Raw genomic sequence first — 24,021 nt, 5'->3', positions numbered from 1 at the left:
TCAGTTCATGGTTGTTGGGCCCGTGGTGGCAGAAACGTGGTGGGGGGAGGCCTATGCCATCTGGGGTACAAAGAGAAGGCTCAAAGTTCCAGTATCCCCCCCAGTGACACATCTCCCATGACCTACAATAGAATCATCAGCTGGGGACCAAGTTTTGAACACATGAGCCTTTGGAGGACATTTAAGGTTCAAACCATAACAGATAGGGCAAGGTGATGGGATATCTTTGCCATGGTTATATTACAAAAGGCTGCAGTGTCTCACTTTCCAGGAGACTCTTTTACTGGCTTGATGAAGCAAGTGACAATATTGGGAGGGCTCTTTCCTAAGGAACAGAAGTGACCTTTAGCTGCCAGCAAGAAATGGAGGCTCTCCATCCAGCATGGTACAGGAAATGAATTCTGTCAACAATCACATGAACTTGGAAGTAGATCCTCATCTAACTGAACCTTGAGATGGGGTTGTAGTCCTGCCTGTTGGCGCAAGTCTAACTGTGCCCTCCCCATCCCCCTTCCCCATCCCCCCCCCCCACCTGTGCTAGTTTGAGTTCAGAACCTTTGCATTTGCTTGGTAAGCATTCACAACTCGAGCCACATTCAGACACCTCAGTTTTCAGATGAGAACTGAGCCATTGCCCCGTAAAGCCGAGCTGATCCTGGCCCATAGAAGCTGAGGTGATCAGCATGTTGTTTTAGTCTGCTAAGTTTGTGTCATACACATACACAGAAGTAAAACTCCCTTCTTGGTTTTAAAAATCTTTTAGATCCTGCAGATTGTCTATTTTGTCCCATTTAACTTTTGATTAAAAAAATTTAAAATAATCCCTTTTCTAGTACTGAGGCTTGAACTCAGGATCTCAAGCTCTTGCTTGACTTTTGTGCTCAAAGCCACATCTCCAGGCTTGCTTCAAACCTCAAATCCTAGTCCTTCATTCTTCTGAGTAGCTAGGATTGCAGGAGTGAGCCACCAGTGCTGGGCTCTTTTTTTTTTTTTTTTTGCTTGTCATGGGGCTTGAACTCTGGGCCTGGGAGCTGTCCCTGAGCTCTTCAGCTTAAGGCAAGTGCTCTATCTCTTGAGCCACAGTGCCACTTCTCGTTTTCTGGTGGTTAATTGGAGATAAGAGTCTCATGGACTTTCTTGCCTGGGGTAGCTTTGAACCATGATCCTCAGATCTCAGCCTCCTGAGTAGCTAGGACCACAGGCGTGAGCCACCAGCATGGGCTTTTTAAATAATCTTTACAGGAGCCCCTTGTGGTCTCACCTGTCATTTATGTTTATTTGTGCCTTATCATGGAAAAGTTTTAGCATATGATATTAATTAGTAAACCTTTCATTAAAAAAAAATCTTTTCCTATACCCTACTCATACATTCTTATATTTTTATCAAGACTTCAACAGCTTTGTGTGTAATATTGGACCTTAAATCGGAGATAAGTTTAAGTGGAGTGAGGTATAAGGTTTTACAGCTTTTAATGAATAAGCTATTATCTTACCTCTATGGGCTAGCCTACCCATTTGATATACTGCTTTTATCATACTAAATATCTACACACACATGGGTCTGCTGCTGAACTCCTGTTCTGTTAAGTTCATCAGTACCGCCGAACTTACTTGATTTCAGCAGGGTCATGGAGACTCCTGGTCCACTTAAAACACAGCTATCTCCAGCAATTTACAGTCTTTCTTTCCAGTACCCACCCTTAAGGCTTAGACGCAAATTTCTAGTCTTTGATCTCAGTTAGGGAGTAAGGGAATGCCAATATTGAATTCCCATCTCAATTGCTCTCTCCTTTGACGTTTATTCCCAAGAGAAATCCAGGTGGACACCAGTAACATTAATGGTATTTATTGAAAAGAGCAGAGAAAAACAGAGTTTAGAACCTTTGGGTAGGTACAAGCCTGTCACCTGCTCAGCATATACACTTGTGGCCCCATTTGGCCATCTTGTTATTGATGGGCATCTTGAAGAAGCGGTCAGACTGCATGTATGAAGCTATTTTCTCCAAAGCCTGAAAGGAAAGCACACCAAACTTTTATTAGGCCCCTAGTCCAGCCTGATAGCCCCACAGTGTAAGAGCAACATTCACATGCTACTGCCTCCACTTTACTCCCACTTCCTGTAGGAAGTAGGTTGGAGTGTAGCTGACCCTTTCCAGGACTTACCCAGAGGTGTCCAATTACTGATCTCATTAAGCAAAAGCTGGGGCATCTATACCATCATAGAGCTCCTCTAAGCCTAGGGGAGACCCTTTCTAAAAGAAAGGAGCAGGGAGCATTACCTCAAAGCGGCACATGAATGCCTTCAGATTTGGGAACTCATCCAGGCACTTGGGCTCAAACATCCGGTTCTGGTCTAAGACATCATAAGTGAGGAAGTCCACAAAGGTGAGCTAGGAGGAAGAGGTAGTGAGATTGTCAGGTCTGGAAAGGTCATGACAAATAACTGCAGAGAGACAAGAGATATTATCCTTGTTCCTTCCTCTTACCTTTTCACCTGCAAACCAGGAACATTTCCCCAAGAACAAGGAGAATTGTTTCAGTTGATCAGGAAGCTGCTCCAAGTACTCAGGCTTCAATTTCTCCTGAAAAAAAAAAAAAAAAAAGAGTGAGAGTCAATAATCAGGGTGCTGGCCAGTGAAGGATACTTCTCTTTGCCTTCACTTGGGAGTAGCAAGAGGAGAAGGCTTTGAAAAGGAGAAAGAGCTAACACTAGACTATGACCAAACATTCAAACACACAAACTAGCTTTCTTTTCTATTCTGATAGTTTGTGGGAGGGTGGCAGTAGCAGAAGGGAGCAGAAATAACCTTCAGGTTTCTAAATATTCAGCTCCTCCTCCCCCCTACTCCCCTTCCATTCTCCCCCTCTCTCTTGTGTGTATGCCATACTAGGGCTTGAACTCAGGGCCTTGTGCTCTGGCTTGGTCTTTTTGCTCAAGGATGGCACTCTATTACTTGAGCTACTCTTCTACTTCTTTTTGCTGATTAGAGATAAGACTCTCTTGGATTTGTCTGATAGAGCTGGCTTCAAATCTTAATCCCCAGATCTCCTGAGTATGGAGGATAACAGGTCTGAGCCACTAGCACCCGGCATTTGACCACTTAGCTAATGCCAGCTAAGGAAACTTACATGGTCTGAGTTGTAGCAAATCCGCACCAGCTGCATGCGGAAGTCCATTATCTGGTTCTCCATGATGTCCACTCGAATCTTTTCTTCTTCAGTATCACCACCTGAATTCCAAATCATGACAAGTTACCCTGGGATCATCGTTGCTGCTTACTCCAGTTGGGCAGTCACATTGGACTCCCTGGTCAGCTCTACTCCACTCACACATGTTGTGCTTGCGAGCGATGTAGCGCAAGATGGCATTGCTCTGGGTGATCTTGTTCTGCCCATCCAGGAGGTAAGGCAGCTGGAAAGAAAAGAATAGGTCAGACTAATAGTCTCTTTTGACTCCTTCTGTCTCCTGGGAAAGAGGAGACTAAGCAAGAGAGAAGATGCAGAAAATTTTTTTAAAAAGTGGAAAATCCTTTGTCTTCACCTAATAAACATGTGATATTTCCCCCTCCATTTTGACCTAGTCTGTCCCTGCCAAGATCCTCCCCAAACCGGGGAGGGAAGACTCAAAACTAGGTATACTTGAAGGCCTTCCCATCTGCCCACTCCTCTCATCGCCTAAAGCCACTTACATTAGGGAAATCCAGGTCGAGTTTGAATTTCACATCCAGCCATTGGCTTCGATCATAGTCAGGAGCTGTAAGAAAGAAGTGGGGAAGCCATCTCTTCACTAATCCACCTGTTGGAAAACGTTTAGGCCCAGCCCCTCAAATCCCCAGCTCCCCAAGCTTAATCATTTAGGCCTTACGGTCTATTTGTCTTAAATATAAAGACGGAGTTGGGCCATGAACAAAGTCATGGATCTATCCACCTGTCCTCACACAGGACACTGAAGAGCTCCCACGTAACTGGGGGCTGATGTCCCACCCAACCGTGCCGTGATGCCCACCGCCTCCAGGTCCAAGACAGGCCCAGCTAGAGAGCCACGGCGTGGCCCGGGGACGGGCCCGGACGCCCACAACGACATTACCTTCGCCGCAAGTGTACCGTTTCTCCTCGTAGCAAGTATCCGTGAACTCCAGGAGCAGGCGGATGGCGTGCGCCAGCTGGGGGGAGGCAGCGGGGCTCAACGCCTGCGCGCCCCCCCCACCCCCTCCCGCCAACGTCCCCCGGCGGGGCGGCCCGGGCCCCGGCATCCCGCCAGGGCGGTCGTTAAGCTCACGGGCGGGCCGGTCGGCCCGATCGGCCGGGGGCGGCGTTGAAGTCGCCGGGCCGGGCTGGGCGAGGCTCTGCGGGCCTCCGAGGCGGCTCAGCTTTAGGTCACCCCCATACGGCTGTTTCTCCAGGAGATCCCCAACCCCCGGCCCCGGCCCCCTCGGCGGCGGTCTGTCCGACCAGGCGGCTCCGCCGTCGAGAAGGCCCTCACTCACCCCGCGAATATCCCAGTAACCCAGGACCATCGACGATGACTTGGACGACATGGTGTGACTGTTTGCAAGTCTTGCAGAGCGGGAGACCGGTGCCAGGCGCAGGTCTTATACTCCCCTGGGGGGCGGGGCCAGCACCGGGGCGGGGCCAAGCAGCTCGCGCCGGCCCCGCCCCTCGGCCCCGCCCCGCTCCATCCGCGGCCCTGACCCCCTCGCGGCCACTCGGTCCTGCGCAGGCGCGACTTCTGTCCACTTTAGGGTTTGGGGCAAAGGGGGGCGGGGGCGCGGCGAAGCTCTGAGGTTCTGCCCATCCCTACTGTGGGAAACCTCACATCACCAGTAGTGGCAGTAAGCGTGACCTTGGTTCTCAGGGCTAATAAAACTCATGTGTGTCCTTCCTTCCTTCCCTCCCCTTCCCTCCCCCTTCCCTCCTCCTCCCTCCCCTCTTCCCTCCCTTCTTTCCTCCCCCCTCCCCCTTCCCTCCTCCCTTTCTTCCCTTCCTCCCTCCTTTCCTCCCTCCTTCCTTCCTCCCCTCCCTCCCTCCCTTCCTCCTTCCTTCCTTCTCTTTCTTTCCTTTCCTTGTTCTTTCGTTCTTCCTTTCTCCCTCCCTCCTTCCCTCTCTCCCTCCTTCCTTCCCTTTCTCCCTCCCTCCTTCCCTCCTTTCTTCTTCCTTCCTTCCTTCCCTTTTTCTCCTTTTGTTTGTTCTTTGGTTCCCTTCTCCCTCCCTCCCTCTCTCCCTTTCTCCCTCCCTCCCTCCTTCCCTTTCTCCCCCCCCTCCCCTACTCTCTCCTCCTCTCCTCTCCCCTGCCCTTCCCTTTTTTTTCTTGCCTGGGGGCCTCGTGGCAGTCCACAAAAGTCAGGTGGACTTGGATCACCAAGGAATGGTTATCAGTTTCTAGTTTGGGGGGAGTGGGAAAAGCTGGAAAAGGAGGACAAGGTGATTAAAAAGAAAAACTTGTCCAGTGTCAGTAGCTTAGGCTTGTAATCTTAGATACTCTGGAGGTCGAAATCTGAGGACTGCAGTTCAAAACCAACCTGGGTAGAAAATTGGTGAGACTCTCATCTCCAATTAACCACCCAAAAAGCTGGTAGTGGGGGAGTGGCTCATGTGATAGAGCACCAGCCTGTAGCCCAAACTCAAAGGGACAGTGCATAAGCCCTGGGTTTAAGCCCCAATACTGGCACACACACAGACACAAAAACATAAATTGTTTAAACACTTAAAACTAAGGTAGGAAGTGATTTGGAAGGAAGCATTATGTGAAATTTATAGAGGGGGTAGATCACTTCGGGCCAAGCAGAAGGAGGAGGTAGGCATTGAGTAAGGTCACAGGAATATGGGAAATACAAATGTGTACAGAAATAACTATACTTAAAGTTGAGTTAGGCTGGGTTTTAAGGTTGTGATGGGCTGTGAGGAGACAGTGGGAACAGCTTCTGGCCAACAGGTTGTAGAAGACCTTGACCAGCAGAAAGAAGAGTCTGGATGTTTTAACCCTGGTCTGTGGAAATTGTCTAGATCACACAGTTTAATAGAAATGTTAGACAAGCCATATGTGTGATTTAAAAATGTTTTGTTTCTAGTTAAAGGAAACAGGGATTGCTGGGTGCTGATGGCTCATGCCAGAAGGCTGAGGTCTGAGGATTGTGGTTCAAAGCCAGCACAGGCAGAAAAGTCCTTGAGACTCTTCACTCCTTTTAAGTACCAAAAAAGCAGGGAGTGAAATCAACGGAGAGGGTGAGGCCCAGAGTTCAAGCCCCAATAATGGCACACATAAACAAAATGAAACAGGTAAATTAATAATACAGCTCAATATATAAAAAATACTGTTATTTCAGCAGGTAATTAATATGAAAATTATTGAGATGGTTTCTATTGTTTGCTTTTGTATTGTCTTCAAAACACAGTGCGTATCTTACAGTTACTTACAGCACCTCTCAAGGCAAGCTCCAGGCAACTCATTGACTAGTTGGACAGGGCAGGTTGTGATGCTTTGCGGAGATGAGTTATTTTGTCAGAGTCCTCTAGTAAAATGACCCTAGTTGGTGCTGAGTGTATGGAAGGATATGGCCATGTTTTCCATTTGCTCCTTCCTCCAGCTATTCATCTATACAGCCGTGTTTATTAACATGCCTTTTAGGGGGCAGGCACTGTTTTAGGTGTTGGGAATACAGAACTGAAATCAAGACACCAAACCCCCTCACCTCAGGAAACTTACATTCTAACAAATGAGTATGTAACAAATTCATAATAATGAAACTGGAGCCTTCTCAGGTGCTTGTGTTTTCTCATTCCCCCACTTCTAATGTTATGCCACAGTATCCCAAACTGGCAGACCACATTTCTTCTCTGCTACTCTCACTTTACAGTGATCTTGAAAATGGACTTTTAGAGCCTAGACCCAAACTCCTGGGACTTCACGTTACATCTTGCCACTCCATTCTGTATTCCAAATAAAGAGACAAAGTAAAGGGCAGAGAAAGGAGGTCATGGCGTGGACTTTCCATGGAAAGATAGCGCTTCAGTTCACCTTCAGCCATCTTTTCTCAGCAGACATCTGCCTTAGTGTTTAACAGCAGGAAGAGTTGGAGGCAAGGGATGAGAGGTAGGCATAAACAAATCTGGGCCCAGGTGTGTTCCAGTAGTTATAGGTGGCAATGGTAGTCACAGGTGGTCTGGTAGCTCACTGTTCAGGATTGGACAAGTGAGACCTTGTTATCATGAATCATTGTTACCGAGCAGGTAATCTAGTTTTTCCTTGCTTCCAGGATGATTGCAAAGTGATTGTAGGAGAGAATGATGCAGAGCAGTGGACACAGTTACAAAATGGAGGCTGGGATGCCAAGCTGTTCTCCTACTTTAGCTTAAATCGTGGGCCCGAGTAAGGAGGCAGAGCTCCTCACAAAAGCGCATTTAAGAATCTGTTATAATGGAAACAAGAGTTTTGTGTTCTTTCTTTAATTTGTTGCTATTTTTGTTATCTCTTCTTTTTGTCTTGTCTTTGGGACGGTAAGGGAGGACACAGAAATGGAGGGACAAAGGGTCAACAAACGCAGCAGTGGTACTCCCTACACACTATTTTGAAAATGAACTATACAACTTTGGGGTGAGGACGAGAGGGAAAAACTGGGAGAGAGGGAGGGAAAGGATGACACTGTCCAAAAAGAAATGTACTCTTTACCTGACTTATGTAAGTGTAACCCTTCTTACATCACCTTTATAATAACAATAAAAAATTAAAAAAATAAATGCTACAATAAGTCAAAGAATTATGCACATACTATGTAGAGAAAGAAAAGAGAGATGAGCTCTAGGGAATGGTAGAGGGTGTGAGAGCTGGGCTAGGAAGGAGATTTGTGTTTTTAAAGGAGTGTGTGTGTGTGTGTGTGTGTGTGTGTGTGTGTGTGTGTGTGTGTGTCTGTCTGTCTGTCTGTCTTAGGGCTTGAGCTCTAGGGCCTGGGCGCTGCCCTTTTTTGCTCAAAGTTAGTGTTCTACCACTTGAGTCACAGCTCCACTTTGTGTGTGTGTGTGTGTGTGTGTGTGATGGACTTTCCTGCCCAAGCTGGCTTCTAACCACAATCCTTAGATCTTAGCCTCCTGAGTAACTAGGATTACAGGCCTGAGCCACAAGTGCCAGGCAGAGATGTTAACTTTTAAACAAAGGCCTGAAGCAGGTGTGGAATTCAGCCACGGTGTTACAGAGGACTCTAGAGAAATCTAGGCAGAGCAAGCAACAAGTAGAGATAATCATCACTGTGCAGACAACATTAAAAAACCAGGTGAGATTGTAAAGCATTAACTCCTTACTGGGGCCCATGAGTTAACTGAAATAATTCTGTCATCCCAACTTCAGTTTTGTATGCATGGCCTTTGTTTTAAGCTATGTATCTTGCAATCACTTCAATTCTAAGCAGCACACTGAGAACATCTTTAGGACAAGAGACAGAAGTTAAGAAGCTAAGAAACAACAGATCTGGGTAACAAATCCACTCCCCCCATGAGGACAATTATCTGTAATGACAAGGCTGCACCTTGGAGCAGGCATAGTCATATCATGGGAACCAGCTGGCTTTCCTTAAGTAGTGTGGTGATAATAACTTCTCTGTATCCTGAGAACAGGACTGAGATGATGGTTCATCAGGACCCACCAGATCAGTGCTGAGACAATGAGAATGTTGAATGGCTATGCTTCTCTCTTTCTTTTCCCCCAAGTTCTTTGTCTATTCAAAGCTGTTTGTACTCCACAGATGACTGAAGATGAACTGAAGTGCTGCTTTCCCATGGCTGCCCATGCTAAGGAATAAACCTCCTTTCTCTTTGGCAGGACCTGATGTGTGATTCTGGGGCTGGGGAAGAGGGTGCCTTAAACTCAGATTTCATTATTGCCACGGAAGTGAGGTCAACAGAGAAGAGCAGAGCTCTGCATTTAGAAGCAAATACCAATGAACAAACCAAGGTGGTCTCTATAAAAAAGTAGCCAGGGTTGTCAGAGGAAAACAGGTAGTTGGAAACTAAGTGAAGACATTAGAAGGTGGGAATGAGTGAGTCTATCAAATATGACTAAAAGATCCAGGAAGCTGAAGCCTAAGAGTTATCCACTGGATTTAGCAACATGGACACAATGGTGACCTTGATTAAACAAGCTATCTGTAGGAGTTCCCTGAAGGTCCTGGGAAGAAGCTAGCTTCTGTTTGTGCAGAGGCCATGAGAAAGGAAAATAGGCCGCAGAGTTGTAACAATGTCACTGCTGGGTGGCAGAGATAGGATTTGTGAGCTGACTAGGGAGATGGAGGAAAGAGGAGGGAGGAGGGTACCCAGCCTGTACAGCATGACCTTATGGGGCTTCTAGCCCCTTTCTCTCTAGCCTAGTAGTGGGAAATCAATTTTCCCATTAGTTCAACTGAAGTAAATCTTAAGCTTTAATTAATTACTTAATTACTTTTTGGTACAGTACTGGATCTTGAATTCAAGGCCTGGGCATTGTCCCTTAGCTTTTTTTTTTTTTTTTTTTGGTTGGTCCTAGGGCTTGAACTCTGGGCCTATGTGCTGTCCCTCAGCAATTCGGGTCAAGGATAGCACGCTACCATTTGAGCCATAGTGCCACTTATGGTTTTCTGGTGGTTAATTGGAGATAAGAGTCTCACAGACATTCCGGCCCAAGCTGGCTTTGAACCATGATCCTCAGATCTCAGCCTCCTGAGTAGCTAGGACTATGGGTGTAAGCCACCAGTGCCTGGCTTCTTGTTGTTGTTATTATTACTTTTATTATTATTGCCTTTGCCAAAGTTTGATTGCAAGGTCTCTTAAGCACTTGGCTTATTTGTTCTGCTGACACTGTATACCTCCAACTTGACTTTTTGATGGTTATTTTGGAGATAGTCTCAAGGACTTTTCTGCCTGGGCTGGCTTGGAGCCATAACACTATAGATTTCAGCCTCCTGAGTAGCTAGATGAGAGCAACCAATGCCCAGTTTGTGTTGGCTATTTGTTGAGATAGGGGTTCACTTTATGTCCTGGCTGTCCTGGCCTTCAGTCCTCCTAGTAGCCAGCCACTGGTTGAGATGAAGTCTTGTAAACGCTCTTGACTGGGCTGGCCTCAAACAGTCATGCCTTGTTTCACCTCCTAAGTAGCTTGGATTACAGGCTTGAGCCACTGTGTCCTGCTGGGAATTTATAAAAAGACACTTGGCTAAAAAACAACAAAGGGAACAAATGACAACATAGGGACACATGACCTTAAATTACCTGGGTTTTTCCTTCTAAGATAACGAAAAGCCAGTCACACATTCACTGGAGGCATGAGCATCTTTGATAGTCTAGGCAATGATTATTGCTAATTTAGCTAATTTATTCTAATATCAGCTTAACAAGTTTGTAAAGTAGGTATTTTGTCTGTTTTATATATCTAAAAGAACTGAGGCCCAGGAAAGTTGGGTGTTGCCCAAGTTTCCATGGAGAGTCTGCATTCAGAATGAGGTCTGTGTGTCCAGCCCACCTAAACGGACGATCCTGACAGCTCCTCACTTCATCTCAGTCTTTTCTGTGAAGTCTGGGGGGAATATGGCATCGAACACTATTTTTTTATCTTGTCAGTTTCCCTGGTTCTAGGGCCCTTCCAGCTCTGAGAAGTCCCCAGGTAATGAGCTACTGTGTCCTTCTTTCATTCTGAACAATCTTGCTTTTGGTTAAACTTGACCTTGTAAGTCACACCTTAAGACTCTTACTAGACTTTTTCTCTTTGATGAGAGGGAAATTTTGCTTTCCTATTCTGTGTTCCTAGCTGCAAGAGATGGTTTTTTGGAAGAATGATATAAGCAGCCCCCAAATAGGTTACTCTGTACCCCAAACAATGTTAGAGTCATGTAGAAATTTAATTAAGAGAGACTTAAAGGAACATTTTTAAATCCATAAGTATGTCAGACTTCATAAATGAAATCAATAAAAGCACAGATCCTTTTATGTGGAGATGGGAGTTCATTCCATGACAAATTTTGAGGTGAAAGTCAGCTATTTTCACCGAAAAACATTAGAAGCCACAGATGACCCAACAATCTCCCCTTAACCTTAGAGAGAACAGGAGCCCAAAGTGGAAACACTTGAATTCCCAGAGCAGAACGACTTTCCCTTTCTGGTCACGTCCCTTCTGCTCTGCCACTAATTTCCACTAGGAGGAAATTCAGCTCGCTGAACTTCAGGAGACAAAAGTCCCATTGAAAGAGGAAGTTCTCAAGTACAGCACTGTGGATCACGTGTTCTTTGCTGCCCTGAAGTTCAATACTCAGCCATGTTGGGTACCTTGACTTGACACCAAAGGATATAGGTGGTGAGCATTGCCTTGTCTGGAGTTTGTGCTCATTCCTGTAACCCTTGCTACTTTGGAGGCTGAGATCTGAGGGTTGCAGTTCAAAGCCAATCCATGCAGCAAAAAGTCCATGAAACTCTTATCTCCAATTACACACACACACACACACACACACACACACACACACACACACACACACACACCCCAGAAGTAACGCTCTGGGTCAAGTGGTAGAGTGCTGCACAAACATTTAGGGGACAGTGCCCAGATCCTGAGTTCAAGCCCCAGGATGGACATAAAATACAAAAAGGAAAAAAGGAAGAGTCAGGCAAGCTCGGACCACAGGTATCAAATGCTAACTCCAGGCTCCAGGTTGCAGCATAGATTTCCTTTCCCATTCAGACACTCTGGCCAGTGATAGAGGTAGAGTTGCTGATGTTCAAGTGCTGTGTCTTAGCCCTGCCCTGCCCTTCCTTTGGCTCCCATCAGGCCCAGAAGAAGCCGCAACAGGTTTGAAGGTGCTTTTTATTGGGGAAGAAAAGGACTGAACAGACTATTGACAAGCATGGGCATAATTGAGCCAGGCTTAGGAAAGGGATAAAATAAATAGGCAGTAACTGAGGCAGGCTCCAGCACAGTAAGAAAGGTACCATTTGCTGCAGTATCTGGACCTATTCATCTCTTTGCTGAAATGTGTGGTTTGCCATGAGCTGGGAAGCTGGAAGAGGAATTCTTGGGGCTCTAAAGAGGACCACATGCTCCATCTTGCATCTGAGAGCTCCTTAGTCTTGGAAGTGTCTGAGCTGTTGCCTAAGGACTTATCTGAAGGAAGAAAAGGATTCTGATGGAGCTGGTGCTAGCTGAGGGAGCACCAAAGCTCATACCACAAATAAGATGGTGCTTCAAGACATACCCGAGTGCAGGAAGGCAGCCCCTTGGAGAAATATCCCTTGCCAAAATACCTGCCATGCTCATTTCCACCCTGGTTGGGGCCACTGGCTTGCTCACTCCACACTCTTTCTCTCATCCTGGGGGGACCAGCCCTTCCCAATGGTAGTCAGGACCCCAGGATGCACTTACTCCCAGTGTCCTTCTGACAGCCTCCAGCCGGGACAGAATCCTTGGGGCCTCCTGTGGACACAGCATCTGCAGCTCTCCAGGTCGCATGCGAAGTAGTTGGCTTCCCATCAGGGTCCCAAGGCTCTTCACCGTGCTAGGAACAAAATCGAAGCCACCAGGAATGAGGTGGAAAGGATGCAAGGCTTGCATATTTGGGTAGAGTAAGGGCTGTTTTGGGTTTGGAGAGTGCGGTTACAGAAACATTCATGGAACTGGGTGTTCGAAAGTAAAGGAGCCAATTGGCTTTGGCCTCAACCTACTTCAGGACTCCCAGGTTTGAAGATAGAATGTGCTGAATAGCTGAACCAGGAGCTGAGATTCTAAGTTCATTACGTAGGAGCTTGATCCTTGAGGATCCCTGCAATCTTCACTCTGGCAGGGGTTCCCCACTTGATGCCCTGTCTTAGGCTTAGGCCAGCTCCCTCTTTTTTGTTCTGGCACTAGGATTTGAACTCAGGGCCTTACACTCTTGCTTAGCTTTTTTTACTCAAGGTTGGCCCTCTACCACTTGAGCCACACCTCCACTTCTGTTTTGCTGGTAAATTGGTGGTAAGAATCTCACAGACTTTTATGCCCTATTTCGTTTGTGTTTCTGCTTGATCTACAGTCCCCAGATCTCCTCCTGAGTAGCTAGGATTACAGGTGTGAGTCACCAGTGACTGGCATTAGCCCTTCTGCCTGTCTTCTGCAGCCTGGGATGGAGTTGTCATGTACAATAGGGGTGGGCTGCATGTTCTAGATCTCTGGGTGACTGTAGTTATACTGTGAGTCCTTCACAAGGCTCTCCGTCCACCGGGCTGGCCACTCACATAGTGGAGAAGTTCTCTGCTTTCAGCCAGGCTGTGACCTCCTCAGGCTTGGAGCTCATTCGAAGCATTGGAGCCTAGAATGGGAGGAGGGGCAATGAGGGCTCATGTCATCTCACAGTTCCCCACAGTGGGTCCCTTCTCTGGGCTCCCAATAAATCACTTATTTAATCCCCTGCTGTTCTGGTCTAGCAGGCATCCTGATTTGTTCCCTTCTGTGGCTCTATGATGAACTTGGTACCCTCTAAGCATGCAATAATACTGAACAATAATCAATAATCAAATAAGAACTATCCCCTTGCCAGGTGTCAGTGGCTCACATCTGTAATCCTAGCTACTCAGGAGGCTGAGATCTGAGGATCATAGTTCAAAGCCAGCTTGGGCAGGAAAAGTGTTGTGAGACTCTTCAATTAGCCACCAGAAAACCAGAAGTGGCGCTGTGGCTCAAGTGGCAGAGTACTAGCCTTGAGCTGAAGAGCTGAGGGACAGCGCCCAGGCCCAGAGTTCAAGCCCCATGACTGACAAATAAATAAAATAAAATAAAAGAACTATCCCCTCCTCTTGTCATCCTGTCTTCCTTGTCCACCCTCTCCTCCCCACTCTGACTCAGGGCTTCTAGACAGCTTAGGCTATGTAATACCCGAGGGGGTGACTGGCCCTGACTCCCAGGGACCCCCATCTGCAGGGGCTCCAGGATGTTGCTGGGGATGTAGCCACGCTGTCCAGTCTCATTCTTCACCAGCCACCACCGCTTGCTCTGGTCCAGGACCTGTCAAGAGTCACTACTTCAGTCACCTGAGGCTCTGTCCTGGAAGCAACCACCCCCCCCCCGCCCCCAAGGCTCTGACTCTCCCAACTCATTTCCCACTTCTTCCTCCTCTGTTGGCCATCCAGCCTGGCAGCCCAACTATCCAGACCACCCACTCCACACCAACTCAAGCCCTGGCCTCACCTCTAGCACCTCTCCCTGGAGCACAGTCAGTTCCTGTGGGTTCCTTGCTTCAAACTCATATAGCACCTGCATCTTCAGGATGGGCTTGGTGGGTCTGGGATGGAGGTTGACATCCCAAGGTTGAAGACCATGGCTGTTTGTCTCTTCCCGAGCAAAGTGTGAGGTGCTCTCTGACCTAGGCCTTTGATCATGAAGGAAAATCAGGATGGCTGGAGAAGGAGCCCCAGAAGTGATACCCCAGTATTAGTCCCAGTCCCAGTCCCCAAGAGCTCCTAATGCCTCCTGGCTAGAATCTGGTGGTAACTTTGAGGATCGCCCAGAATTTGATGGCAGCAGGTGGTATTTAGGGGTGGGAGACAGGAGGGCTCTGAAATAGTGTTGGTCTCTGAAGACATTTCCAGTAGAGCTCTGCTCTGAACACTTTATGACTGAGCTCTGGGAAATCTAAGGCATGTGTGGGTAGTATCTATCAGAAGGGACTGGAGCTTAGCTGGTTAAAAAAATGCTGCTTTTGTACCCAAGGAGGGGAAAAGTATCTTTGCAGATGTCTGCATCTCACTACAAGAGAGCACAGAGGATCTCTGTGATCCTGGAGACACTTCCTGCCCCTTCCTCCCACGGCCAAGCAGTTCCCAGTAAGCTCTGGCTTACCTAGAAAAGGAGTCCTGGTGTCTTAAGGGTGCCTGCTAGGAACAAAAACAGAGGGAGTGAGAGTGGGAGGCAACCACAATGGTGATAGGGAGAGAGCGATCAGATCCCAAGCCTGCACAGCTACCTCCTGTCCCATCCCTTCCTCCTCCATTTAAGCCCTTAGTCCTGTGATTGGAATTTGGAACCTGGAGGGCTCTATGCTGAGCATCCCTTACCGGAGAGGAGGGCTCTGGAGGCTGCCATCCATCATAGAATGTGGGTTGGTAAGGTGAGGGCTCAGTGCCTGTCCAGTCATCCCTGGGGAGAGAACAAAGCTGAGTCCATCGTGTCTCTGTATTGGGCTTTGGGGACATGGAAAGGGAGGGAATGTGAAGGACTAGGCCCACGGATCATCTAGTTATAATGGGGACACGGAATATGTACACAGATGAAAGGCCATAGAGTACCTATAAAGGAGAAAAGGAACAGACAGTTAAGCATGAATAAATATTACAGTGTAGGCATCTGTGGGCCCCTCTCAGCTTCATCCTTGAGCATTGATCCCCAGTAATATAGCAGATACTTTATTACCCTCACTGGAGATGACAACTAAAATGTTAGGTGCCAGAATATTGGGGCCCTGGAGATATTTTTCTAACTTGTTTTAAGTCTCTGTTTTCCAAATAAATAGCATGTGGAGCTTAGTCTCTTTTTTCTTTTCTTTTTAATTGTGTGTGTGTGTGTGTGAATGTGTGTGCGTGCGCATGTGCACACACACACACATTCACACCTGTGCCATACTGGGGTTTGAACTCAGGACCTGGATAAATATCCCTTAGCTTTTTCACTCAAGGCTGACATTCCACCATTTGAACCACACCTCTACTTCTGGCTTTTTGCTGGTTAATTGGCTCAGCCAGAGAAACTTTTATCTCCAATTGACCAGCAAAATCTCAACCTCCTGAGCAGCTAGGAATACAGGCATGAATCACCAGCACCCAGTATGATCCATTTTTCTAAGGTCTCAAATTCTTTGTACTGGTCCCGGGGCTTGAACTCAGGGACTGAACACTGTTCCTGAGTTTTTGTGCTTAATGCTAGCACTCTACCACTTGAACCACAGCTTCATTTCCAGCTTTTTTGGGGTGTTTAATTGGAGATAAGAGTCTCATGGACTTTCCTGCTTGGACTGGGTTCAAACTGTGATCCTCAGATCTCAGCCTCCTGAGTAGCTAGTATTTATGAGCCACTGGTGCCTGGCTTCAGATGAGATTTTGAGACAAAAAGAAATGATACATCGAATACACTTCTTTAATGTTCAAGTATTTGAGACTTTCTTGTTTAAGCCCATTGCAAAACTTCTGCTTTCCTTTCTTGCTAGTGCTGGACAGATGTAAGGACTTACTCCACACTGAGTTCTGGGTAGATGAACAAGAGATAGGAGGTTCAGAAACCATAAATGATTTCATTTTTTGAGTTAAAAGAGAACAACATAAAATCAGATCACACTAGGGTAAACAATTCATTGATGAATAAATGGATAAAGTGTGACACAACCACGCAATGAACATAAAAAAGAAAGAAGGACATGAGGAGTGAAATAAGCCAGTCACAAAATGACAAATAATGTTTGATTCTACTGACATCAGGTAACTAGAACAGACAAATTTATAGAGATAGTAGAATAGAGGTAACCCTGAGAGAATGATAAGGAAATAGTATTTAAGGATAACTTTCTGCTTGGAATTGTAAGAATGAGCTGGAAATACATAATGATTGTTGGCTGCACCTCATATTCACTCACCGGCTGATGGTCCAGGATGCACCCAGCCCCTTCCAGAAGTTACTTTCATTTGGGCTTAGACAGGACTGCAGCAGATTGATGGCTTTGGGAGTGAGCAGAGGTGAGACCACCTGGGCTGTCAGGCCAGGGTCAGGGCACTGCGACAGGATCTAACAGAAGGGTGGAGGCCAGATAAGGAAAGGGCCCAGCGTGTGCTCAGGGTTCCAGTGTCCATGGCTCTGATGTTAACCAACTAGCCTACTAAGGGTTCTCTGTTATATGCCAGAGATGGTCTCTTGGCCTTATAGGAGAAGGTGTTGGGTTAAGTGAGGGGCAGTCCTCACTGCTTCCCTTGACCCTCTCCTCCCTTAACACCTTTCTTTCTTTTTTTCTTGACCTGAGAAAGCCCCTTCTTGTCCTTCTTGACTTCAGCTTGTTTGTCTTTAACACTCTATTCTTCCCCTACTCACGAAGTTCAGAGTTTGGAAGATGATGTGCACGAATTCTGGGGCACTTGTGTCCTGCATCCTGATGGCCAGTTTCCCCTGGGGATGTATGAAAATGTCTGTCACCACCCTTCACCTCACAACACCTCCAACAGGGTCCCAGTGCCACATAATGGTTTGTGCTTTAGCTGGGAACCTGGCACCCTCCAAAACTTCCCAGGAGAGAAACAGGAGGAGGGAAAGGCTCGGGGTGCTGAAATTAGAGACTGGGTGGTGGGGGGGGGGGGAGACAAGGGATGAGGAATTGACAGGGACCACAGACCAAGAGGTTGAAGCTCAATTTGATCTTCTGGAAGCAGTCAATGAAATGCTCCTGTGGGATTCCTATGGGATATGGACAAAAATGGGTGTCACAGATCATCCCAAGTTACCCCTCTCCCCCCCACTTGTTTCCCTAGGTGCACAGCACTCACCACCCTGTTTCTTGCTCTTTTTTTTCCAGGCCTTCTTCTTCTTCTTGTGATTGGCTTTTCCCTGGATCTCCTTCAGCTTCCCTGAGAATAGCTCGATGTCCTTTAGGGTGTGATTGAGTATCTCCTGGACCCAAACAACCCGTGGCCTTGAGTGGGCAGATAGACTGATCGTAGACCTCTCAACCCTGTCTGCTGTCCCTTCCCCACTACCAGTCCCAGCCTTAGTCCCAGCATGGGTTCTGTTGAACAAGCCTGCCCTGGCTACCTGAGGAATCTGACTTTCTAGGGGGAGGATGTCTACAGGTTCTGACCAGCAGATTCTAGGGCAATGAATGAAGAAATATGATTAAATATGATAGCTTATATTTGATATTCTATTATTAATTAATATTTCAATACCACCACGGGGCAAGGCATGGATTAACTGGCAGACAGGGTTCAATGGAACATGTCCCCCTATCCTTTACTTTTATAAGTTCAGATTGTTGATCTGAAGCATTCTTAAAGGAGTTAAGGAAAAATAAACAAAAGGGCAAAGGTAGATAACAAGCTATCAGGAAGTACTAATGTAAGCAGTTTCATAATACATCCAGGATACCAGGGAATCACTGAGATAAGTTCATTCAGGGACTCCTACTGTCTTGACAGGATTACTGCAGAAGGTCAGCTACTGATAATTTTCTGTCTGTACTTAGATGTAGGACAAACAACCACACAACCAAGATTTTTCCACCGACAGCATTCAAACTCCAAGCTCACCAGTCCTATCTCCTGTAGCCAGCCTAGAGTCCTCTCAGGACTCTAGGGTTCCCATAATTCTCCCTTCTCCAAAGACCAGAAAGCCCAAGACATTCTCTATTACCTCATCTCTCTCAGGGTCCTCAGGGGATGGGCTCCTCCTTGGAGGGGGTGGAGTGAAGGCATTTGGTTCTTGAGTACTGTGGTAGCGTAGCAGGGGTTTTGGAGATGGTGGGAGGCCTGGAATTTAGAGGATCAAGGGCTACAGCTTCTCTGACTTTAATCTAAACCTTCTCACCTGTCCTTATGTCCGGAACTTACTGTGTTCTGGAGTCATCTGGTGGAGTTGTTCTGGTGAGGATCCCCACTCCACAGAGGGTGCCTGATCTATAGGAAAGGGCCTTTCCAGAAAAGGCCCTCTCCATCTGTTCTGGCCTGGATGATAAAGGCCTCCAAATTTAGGTTTGCTGGGGACATGGTGAGGGATACATGATCAATAAGACTCTTGGAACAAAGGCCCTGCCTACACTTCTGCTCCAGGACCCAGGGGTACCCATCACCTCTCTCCAGGAGCCTCAGTTCTGCTCCTTGGTCTCCTTCCAACTCCATCCTGACTCATTTCCCTGGTGCCCAAGTCCTCGTAGGTCCCATAACAGTGTGAAGTGACAATGTCCTGTGTCCCCTGGGCCCCACTCCTCACCCTGCTCATCTCTGCCCTAGCCCTTTTTCATTCTAGACCTTGCTTTGTTAGGCTCTTGAGCTCCTCAAGATGTGGGATCAAGGTCTTCCTTGCCAGGAGATACTTACCTTTGTTCTGTCTCTTCCTCCAGAGCTTTCTGTAGGCTTGTCTTCAATCGCTCTGCCTAAAGGAAGCAGCAGTCAGGTGTGTGTGTGTGTGTGTGTGTGTGTGTGTGTGTGTGTTTGTGTGTGTGATGGTTGTTGAACCCCATCTTTGGCCACTTACTTGCACTTCGTGGCACTGGAAAAGCAGCGTGCTGGTGCTTGGCAGGCCAGACTCTTGCACAGTGATGGACAAGATAGAGTTGTAGGAGCAGGTGTTCAGTGCCACATCTAAGGCCTTGATGTTGTCAAGTCGATAAGAGTCCAGCTCCTCCTGAACCAAGAAAAGTAGTTAACTGCTAGGCCACTGAGAGCCAAATTGGGCTCCTGGGAGCTGTATGAGATTTCCCCCACCCTCTAGTGGCCCACAGTTAGGATGTATACACTGACCCCTGTTCTTTTGTCCCTTGCCCCTGGACCCTTGAATCTTCGTAGATCTGGGTGTGCATTGTATGTGGGGAGGTATATAGGGCTTCCTGGAAAAGCCTGATGCTTGCTCTTCCACAGGCTGGGTAGGCCAGGACCTGTGGCTATGTTTGGTGGGAGGGCTGACCTTTGTCTCGATGTCCAGCAGCTGGAGCCAGCCATCCCTGACCTGCAGGATCAGGTCTTGACTCCATACTCGGCCTTGTGCTTCCATCTCCTGCAGCTTCTGCAAGGCATCCTTGGGCTCCTGGACTCTCTGTGTCCCCAGCTTACATGTCATCAGGTGCTAAGGAAAAACAGAGAGGCCACACTAGGAGGTTTGGAGGTGGTGGGGGGCAGGGGAAAGGCAGGAAGAGAAGAAAGATGTGTTCTTGGTTTATTCTAAGGAATGGGGGGATGTCCCAGGCTCCCGAAAGGGCAATAGGACCACTGAAGTCACAGCAGGCAGGCTAGGGAAAGGGCATCTGGGCCTGAGGCTTCGTTGCTGCAGGAGGGCTTCTAGGACTCAAAGGAAGGACAGGCCCAAGGCAGCTGAGTGCCGGTAGCTATGGGCTCTAGTCTCCTAACAAGCAATGTCAGAGCTTCTCTGCTGAACCCTCAGACTCTACCCTGTTTCCTTTACTGCACTTGAGATATCACCTTCCAACAGCATCCCTGTCCTTTGCTCCTATACCATATGCCTTTTCACTTCTGCCAATTCAGGCCCTGAGTTTTTCAGGAAGATCCAGCTTACCTTCTGATTCTTGCAGAGATCTGGAGTGATTTGTTTCCACTCAAGTCCTTTCCTTCCTTCTAGCCTCATCTTTTGGTGGGCTTTGTCTTTGCCCAAACTCCTCCAGTGGGCCTTTCCCCAGCCCAACTCTGCCTCTGCCACTCCCATCTTCCAAGGGGAAATGCAATCTGCCTTTTGCCCCTAGATCTGCCACTGCATATCCCTACTTGGATCCAGATCCCTCCTTGTGTTCACACTGCCTAGAGAGAAGTCTGATTTATCCTCAGTTAGCTGAGAATCCACTTCCCATCACTCATGGGGTTTCCTGCTTCATTCCAGCCTAACACCGAAGATGCCAGGTGGGAGCTTCTACCCTACACGCTATGTCCCCCACCATGTCCTCAGCACTGCATCCTCCTCCAGCCATGTCTTTGTAGCTTGCCTTTGCTTTCCTGGCAGCCCTTCAGATAACTTGATCTCAAAATGCCAGCCATCCTCTTGTGGTTCCAGCAGCTCAGCCTAGACTGGGAGCTCAGACAGACTCTCCCTTTTGCAATGATGGTCTTCTTAAGCCCTCATAAGCTACATCCCTCCCCCTCTCCTTTCTCCAGGCATGCATTGTCTCCCACAAAGAGCTAGTCCCTGGAGATGGTATGATAGGAGGTGGGCCAAGTGGGTTTAAGGTAAGGTGGCTTTAAAGTGGCCTTTTGCCTGTCCCTCTGCTTCTTTCTGTCCAAGTACTGGACTTCACTTGGTGCTGTTTAATCAACCCTGACCACACCCTCTCTGACCCTAGCACTTAGCAGATGCTCAACCAAGCTCCAGTCTTGTTGGCTCTATTTCCAAGGGATTTGGCCAGACTAAGCTATTGGCTTCCATGGCGTGGGTATGGGCAGAGCAGTGGACACATAGGAGCCCCTGGTTTTAAAATCTGCCTGGGGCCCCAGCAGTACTCACCTCCACCCTGTGCTGGAGGAGGGTGGGCTCTGAGGTCAGGTTCTGGGAGTACTCCTTCCGGTGCACTGTTGGGTATCAGCAGGACAGGAGGCAGTTGAAGAATTGGAGTGAGGCTCAGGCAATGGCTAGCACAGTCATAGGGAGGACCAGGCCAGAGGACAGGGATTTGGGAGCTCAGCTCAGTGGGGAGTTGAGCAGAGCCAAGTAGGGCAGGGAAAGGGGTAGGGGTAGGGAGAGCTTACAGTAAATGGCTCTGCTGCTGGGCCGGGACATGTTGCCACTGCTGAGGAAGCTCCCTAGAACCAAGTGAATCAGAGACAGCCATTAGAGCTGGGGAGAGGAGTACAAGGCACAACAGAGCAAACTGCTGTTCTTGCTCTGATCTGGGGTCTCTGAGATCAGACTCCTGGCTCCAGAGAGTGTTCTGTTCCAAGGAGCCCTCATCCTGACTGGGCTTAGAGACCGGGGACTACAGAAGGAAAGGCTTCGGCCACTACTGCATGGCTGGCTTCCCATTATTTGGCTCTAGGACTGGATCCTACCCCTGGACCTGGGAGTTAGAGGATGAACCTTACCCACTTCTGCAGAGAGGGCAAGGGCTTAGCAGAGTTTTCCGATACAACAAACTTGCATTTTTCAATCCAGTTTCAGTTTTCAACCTGGAAATTAGCTCCTGCTAACCTCCAAGCTAGAGACCCTCTAGAGGAGTGTGCAATGCATGTATGTGCACGTGTGTGTGACTGTGAGAGCGATCTGGACCTGCCTGAATGTCTGACTACACATCTTCTAGGATACTATATCCTTGTCCTGGTTAGGCCTTTTTCGATTACCACTCTGCCACACTATGCCTGTGCGTTCCTGTCTTGACACCTGTGTCCAGGACTCTTAAGAACCCACATGGTTCAATCTTTACCAACACCCATGTCCTTGGCCCTAAGTGCTGAGCGGTGTTCTAAGGGCTTTACCTTTGATAACTCCTTTAATCCTCAAGTCTGGGGGCCTCTAGTATCTCCTCTCACCAGTTGAGAACTCTGACACTTAAAGGGGGAGAAGACCTGGGGTCTCAAGGAATGCTTTCACCAAGAGTGAACCCAGGCCTGTCTGCCTGGCCACTCTATGTTTTAATTGATTTATAAATGTGTGCTTATTAGGCCAGAATCCAGGAGGTCTGGGATCCAAATCTTTTGAAAAGTAAGAAAATTAGATATGGTATGAGTGTGTGTGTGTATGTGTGTGTGTGTGTGTGTGTGTGTGTGTGTGAGGTGGGGTTAGTCAAGGGGGTCAAGGGTGTGTGTCATCCAGGTGAGGCATGTATGCATCATGGGTCTCCACACGTGTTTGGGGGTGCACCTGTGTAGTACAGAATCTTAGAGTATCCTGGGCAAAGTATAAGTGAGCACCCACACCTTTTTACTAGGTCTGGTATGAAAATGGGGAATCTGGGAAGCTGAGATGGGAAAATGGATAACGAGTGAAGAAGGGCGGGAGTAGGGGAGGAGGAAGTGACCAGATCTCTGTTGCCTGTTTTCCCAAGAGAAAGGGTGCTGGAAGCCTCCCTTCCCCCCTCCCCCCCCCACACTATGGCACTGGCTTCCTGCTTCTAGAAGTAGAAGAGAAAAGGGAGTCCAGTTCTACCCAGCTCCTCGCTCCTCCTTCACACCAGGTGGTCGCTGTGGGTCACGTGTGTGCCTGTGGGTGGGTAAACAGCTAAAGACCTTGGCAGCCCCCATTTGTACTCCAAATGCAGGAGCTTAACACAAGGAAGGAGTAGCTCTGTTACAGACACTGGACTACCCAACCCTCCAGCCCCTGGAGAGTCCTTCAGACCCTACCTGGGATGATCCTCCTGCCTGCATCTGGGAAGGGGCTGGGACAGGCCCTGGCCGAGGGTGCCACCAAACTGCCCCCACCTGCTGGCCCTGGGATCCCCTCTCCCTTCAAGCCCTGATCTTCCCCATGGGACAAGCTCTTACCTGGTGCCAATGCAGCTTGGTGGCTGGTCCCCTAATGGGGGGCTGGTGCTTGAGCCAGTCGTCTGGTGGCTTGGCTTGAGGCAGAGCCCTACTGGCAGCCAGATGGCCCTGGGAGAGCAGGGGACTCCGTGGTGGAGAGACTAATGGAGCCAGCCACACCTGTGCCCTTTGGACTCTGGTAGGTGGGAAGGCCTCCTAAGCCACCACCCACCCAACACTGAGTTGGAGCTGAGGAAGCGCCCTGCTTCCCAGCTTCCTCCTTCGTGGCTTTCTGGACTGGGACTAGCCCCTGGTCCCTCTGCCTTTTGGGTACTTTCTCTGGGTCCCAGGATAGCATGAGGCACTAGTGCCCTAGGCCTAGAAAGCCTGGGTTCGTAATGGAGGACAGGTCATCTAGAGGTAAACTTAAGACTTTGGGGAAGCTGTGGGTTTGTTTGTGTGCTGTAAGTTCACATGTGCTGCACCCAGGGGCACGTGATCGCGTGTCTAGGAAGTGACTGTGAACAGGGCATGGGCCTGTCAGAGAACATGGAGGCTGGCCCCAGGGTCACAGGGGCATGGAGTGGCCCGGGCTAAGGTTTCTCATGTGTGGGGTTTGTCTTGTGTTTTCTCCCACCCAGCAGGGGCTCCTCCCACCCATTCTCCACATCCGGCTCCCTCCCTACCACTTCCCTCTCCATTACCCTCACCCCTGGAGGATGCCTGGCTGCCTCCAGAAAAAAAAAAAAAAAGAGAACCTAGGCTTCCCTCTGACCCTATTTAAGAGACCCTGCACTTTTTTTCCCTTTTTCTTTTCTTTCTTTTTTTTTTTTTGGTTCGGTTGTGGGGCCTGAACTCTAGGCCTGGGCGCTGTCCCTCAGCTCTTCAGCTCAAGGCTAG

At 48.3% G+C, this 24,021-nt stretch overlaps 2 protein-coding genes across 2 annotated transcripts in view; both read right to left on the bottom strand.

Moving 5' to 3' along the window:
• Positions 1 to 1,830: 1,830 nt before the first annotated feature.
• Positions 1,831 to 4,591, bottom strand: Gstm3 (glutathione S-transferase mu 3 (brain)). The gene is made up of 8 exons (XM_013031916.1): positions 4,488 to 4,591; positions 4,088 to 4,163; positions 3,690 to 3,754; positions 3,331 to 3,412; positions 3,130 to 3,230; positions 2,487 to 2,582; positions 2,280 to 2,390; positions 1,831 to 2,009 (listed from the first exon to the last, which is right to left on the bottom strand). The coding sequence occupies exons 1-8, from the start codon at positions 4,536 to 4,538 to the stop codon at positions 1,911 to 1,913; spliced, it is 681 nt and encodes a 226-aa protein (XP_012887370.1). The 5' UTR covers positions 4,539 to 4,591; the 3' UTR covers positions 1,831 to 1,910.
• Positions 4,592 to 11,862: 7,271 nt separating this feature from the next.
• The window catches only part of Eps8l3 (EPS8-like 3), a 60,366-nt gene continuing 48,207 nt past the window's right edge, over positions 11,863 to 24,021 (bottom strand). The window contains exons 2-19 of the mRNA XM_013031873.1: positions 21,412 to 21,465; positions 21,170 to 21,234; positions 19,628 to 19,786; positions 19,199 to 19,348; positions 19,042 to 19,097; positions 18,556 to 18,701; positions 18,359 to 18,474; positions 17,497 to 17,620; positions 17,346 to 17,407; positions 17,048 to 17,122; positions 16,599 to 16,747; positions 15,031 to 15,112; positions 14,816 to 14,847; positions 14,165 to 14,345; positions 13,853 to 13,981; positions 13,216 to 13,289; positions 12,368 to 12,500; positions 11,863 to 12,109 (exon numbers count right to left, since the gene is read on the bottom strand). Coding sequence (XP_012887327.1) covers positions 12,098 to 12,109; positions 12,368 to 12,500; positions 13,216 to 13,289; positions 13,853 to 13,981; positions 14,165 to 14,345; positions 14,816 to 14,847; positions 15,031 to 15,112; positions 16,599 to 16,747; positions 17,048 to 17,122; positions 17,346 to 17,407; positions 17,497 to 17,620; positions 18,359 to 18,474; positions 18,556 to 18,701; positions 19,042 to 19,097; positions 19,199 to 19,348; positions 19,628 to 19,786; positions 21,170 to 21,234; positions 21,412 to 21,442 — 1,776 coding nt within the window. The 5' untranslated portion in view covers positions 21,443 to 21,465 and the 3' untranslated portion in view covers positions 11,863 to 12,097. The remainder of the gene's footprint in view (positions 12,110 to 12,367; positions 12,501 to 13,215; positions 13,290 to 13,852; positions 13,982 to 14,164; positions 14,346 to 14,815; positions 14,848 to 15,030; positions 15,113 to 16,598; positions 16,748 to 17,047; positions 17,123 to 17,345; positions 17,408 to 17,496; positions 17,621 to 18,358; positions 18,475 to 18,555; positions 18,702 to 19,041; positions 19,098 to 19,198; positions 19,349 to 19,627; positions 19,787 to 21,169; positions 21,235 to 21,411; positions 21,466 to 24,021) is intronic.

Source organism: Dipodomys ordii, unplaced genomic scaffold, assembly GCF_000151885.1.
Source record: "Dipodomys ordii isolate 6190 unplaced genomic scaffold, Dord_2.0 Scaffold146, whole genome shotgun sequence".
NCBI lineage: Eukaryota > Metazoa > Chordata > Mammalia > Rodentia > Heteromyidae > Dipodomys > Dipodomys ordii.
This window is presented reverse-complemented; position numbering and strand designations above follow the sequence as displayed.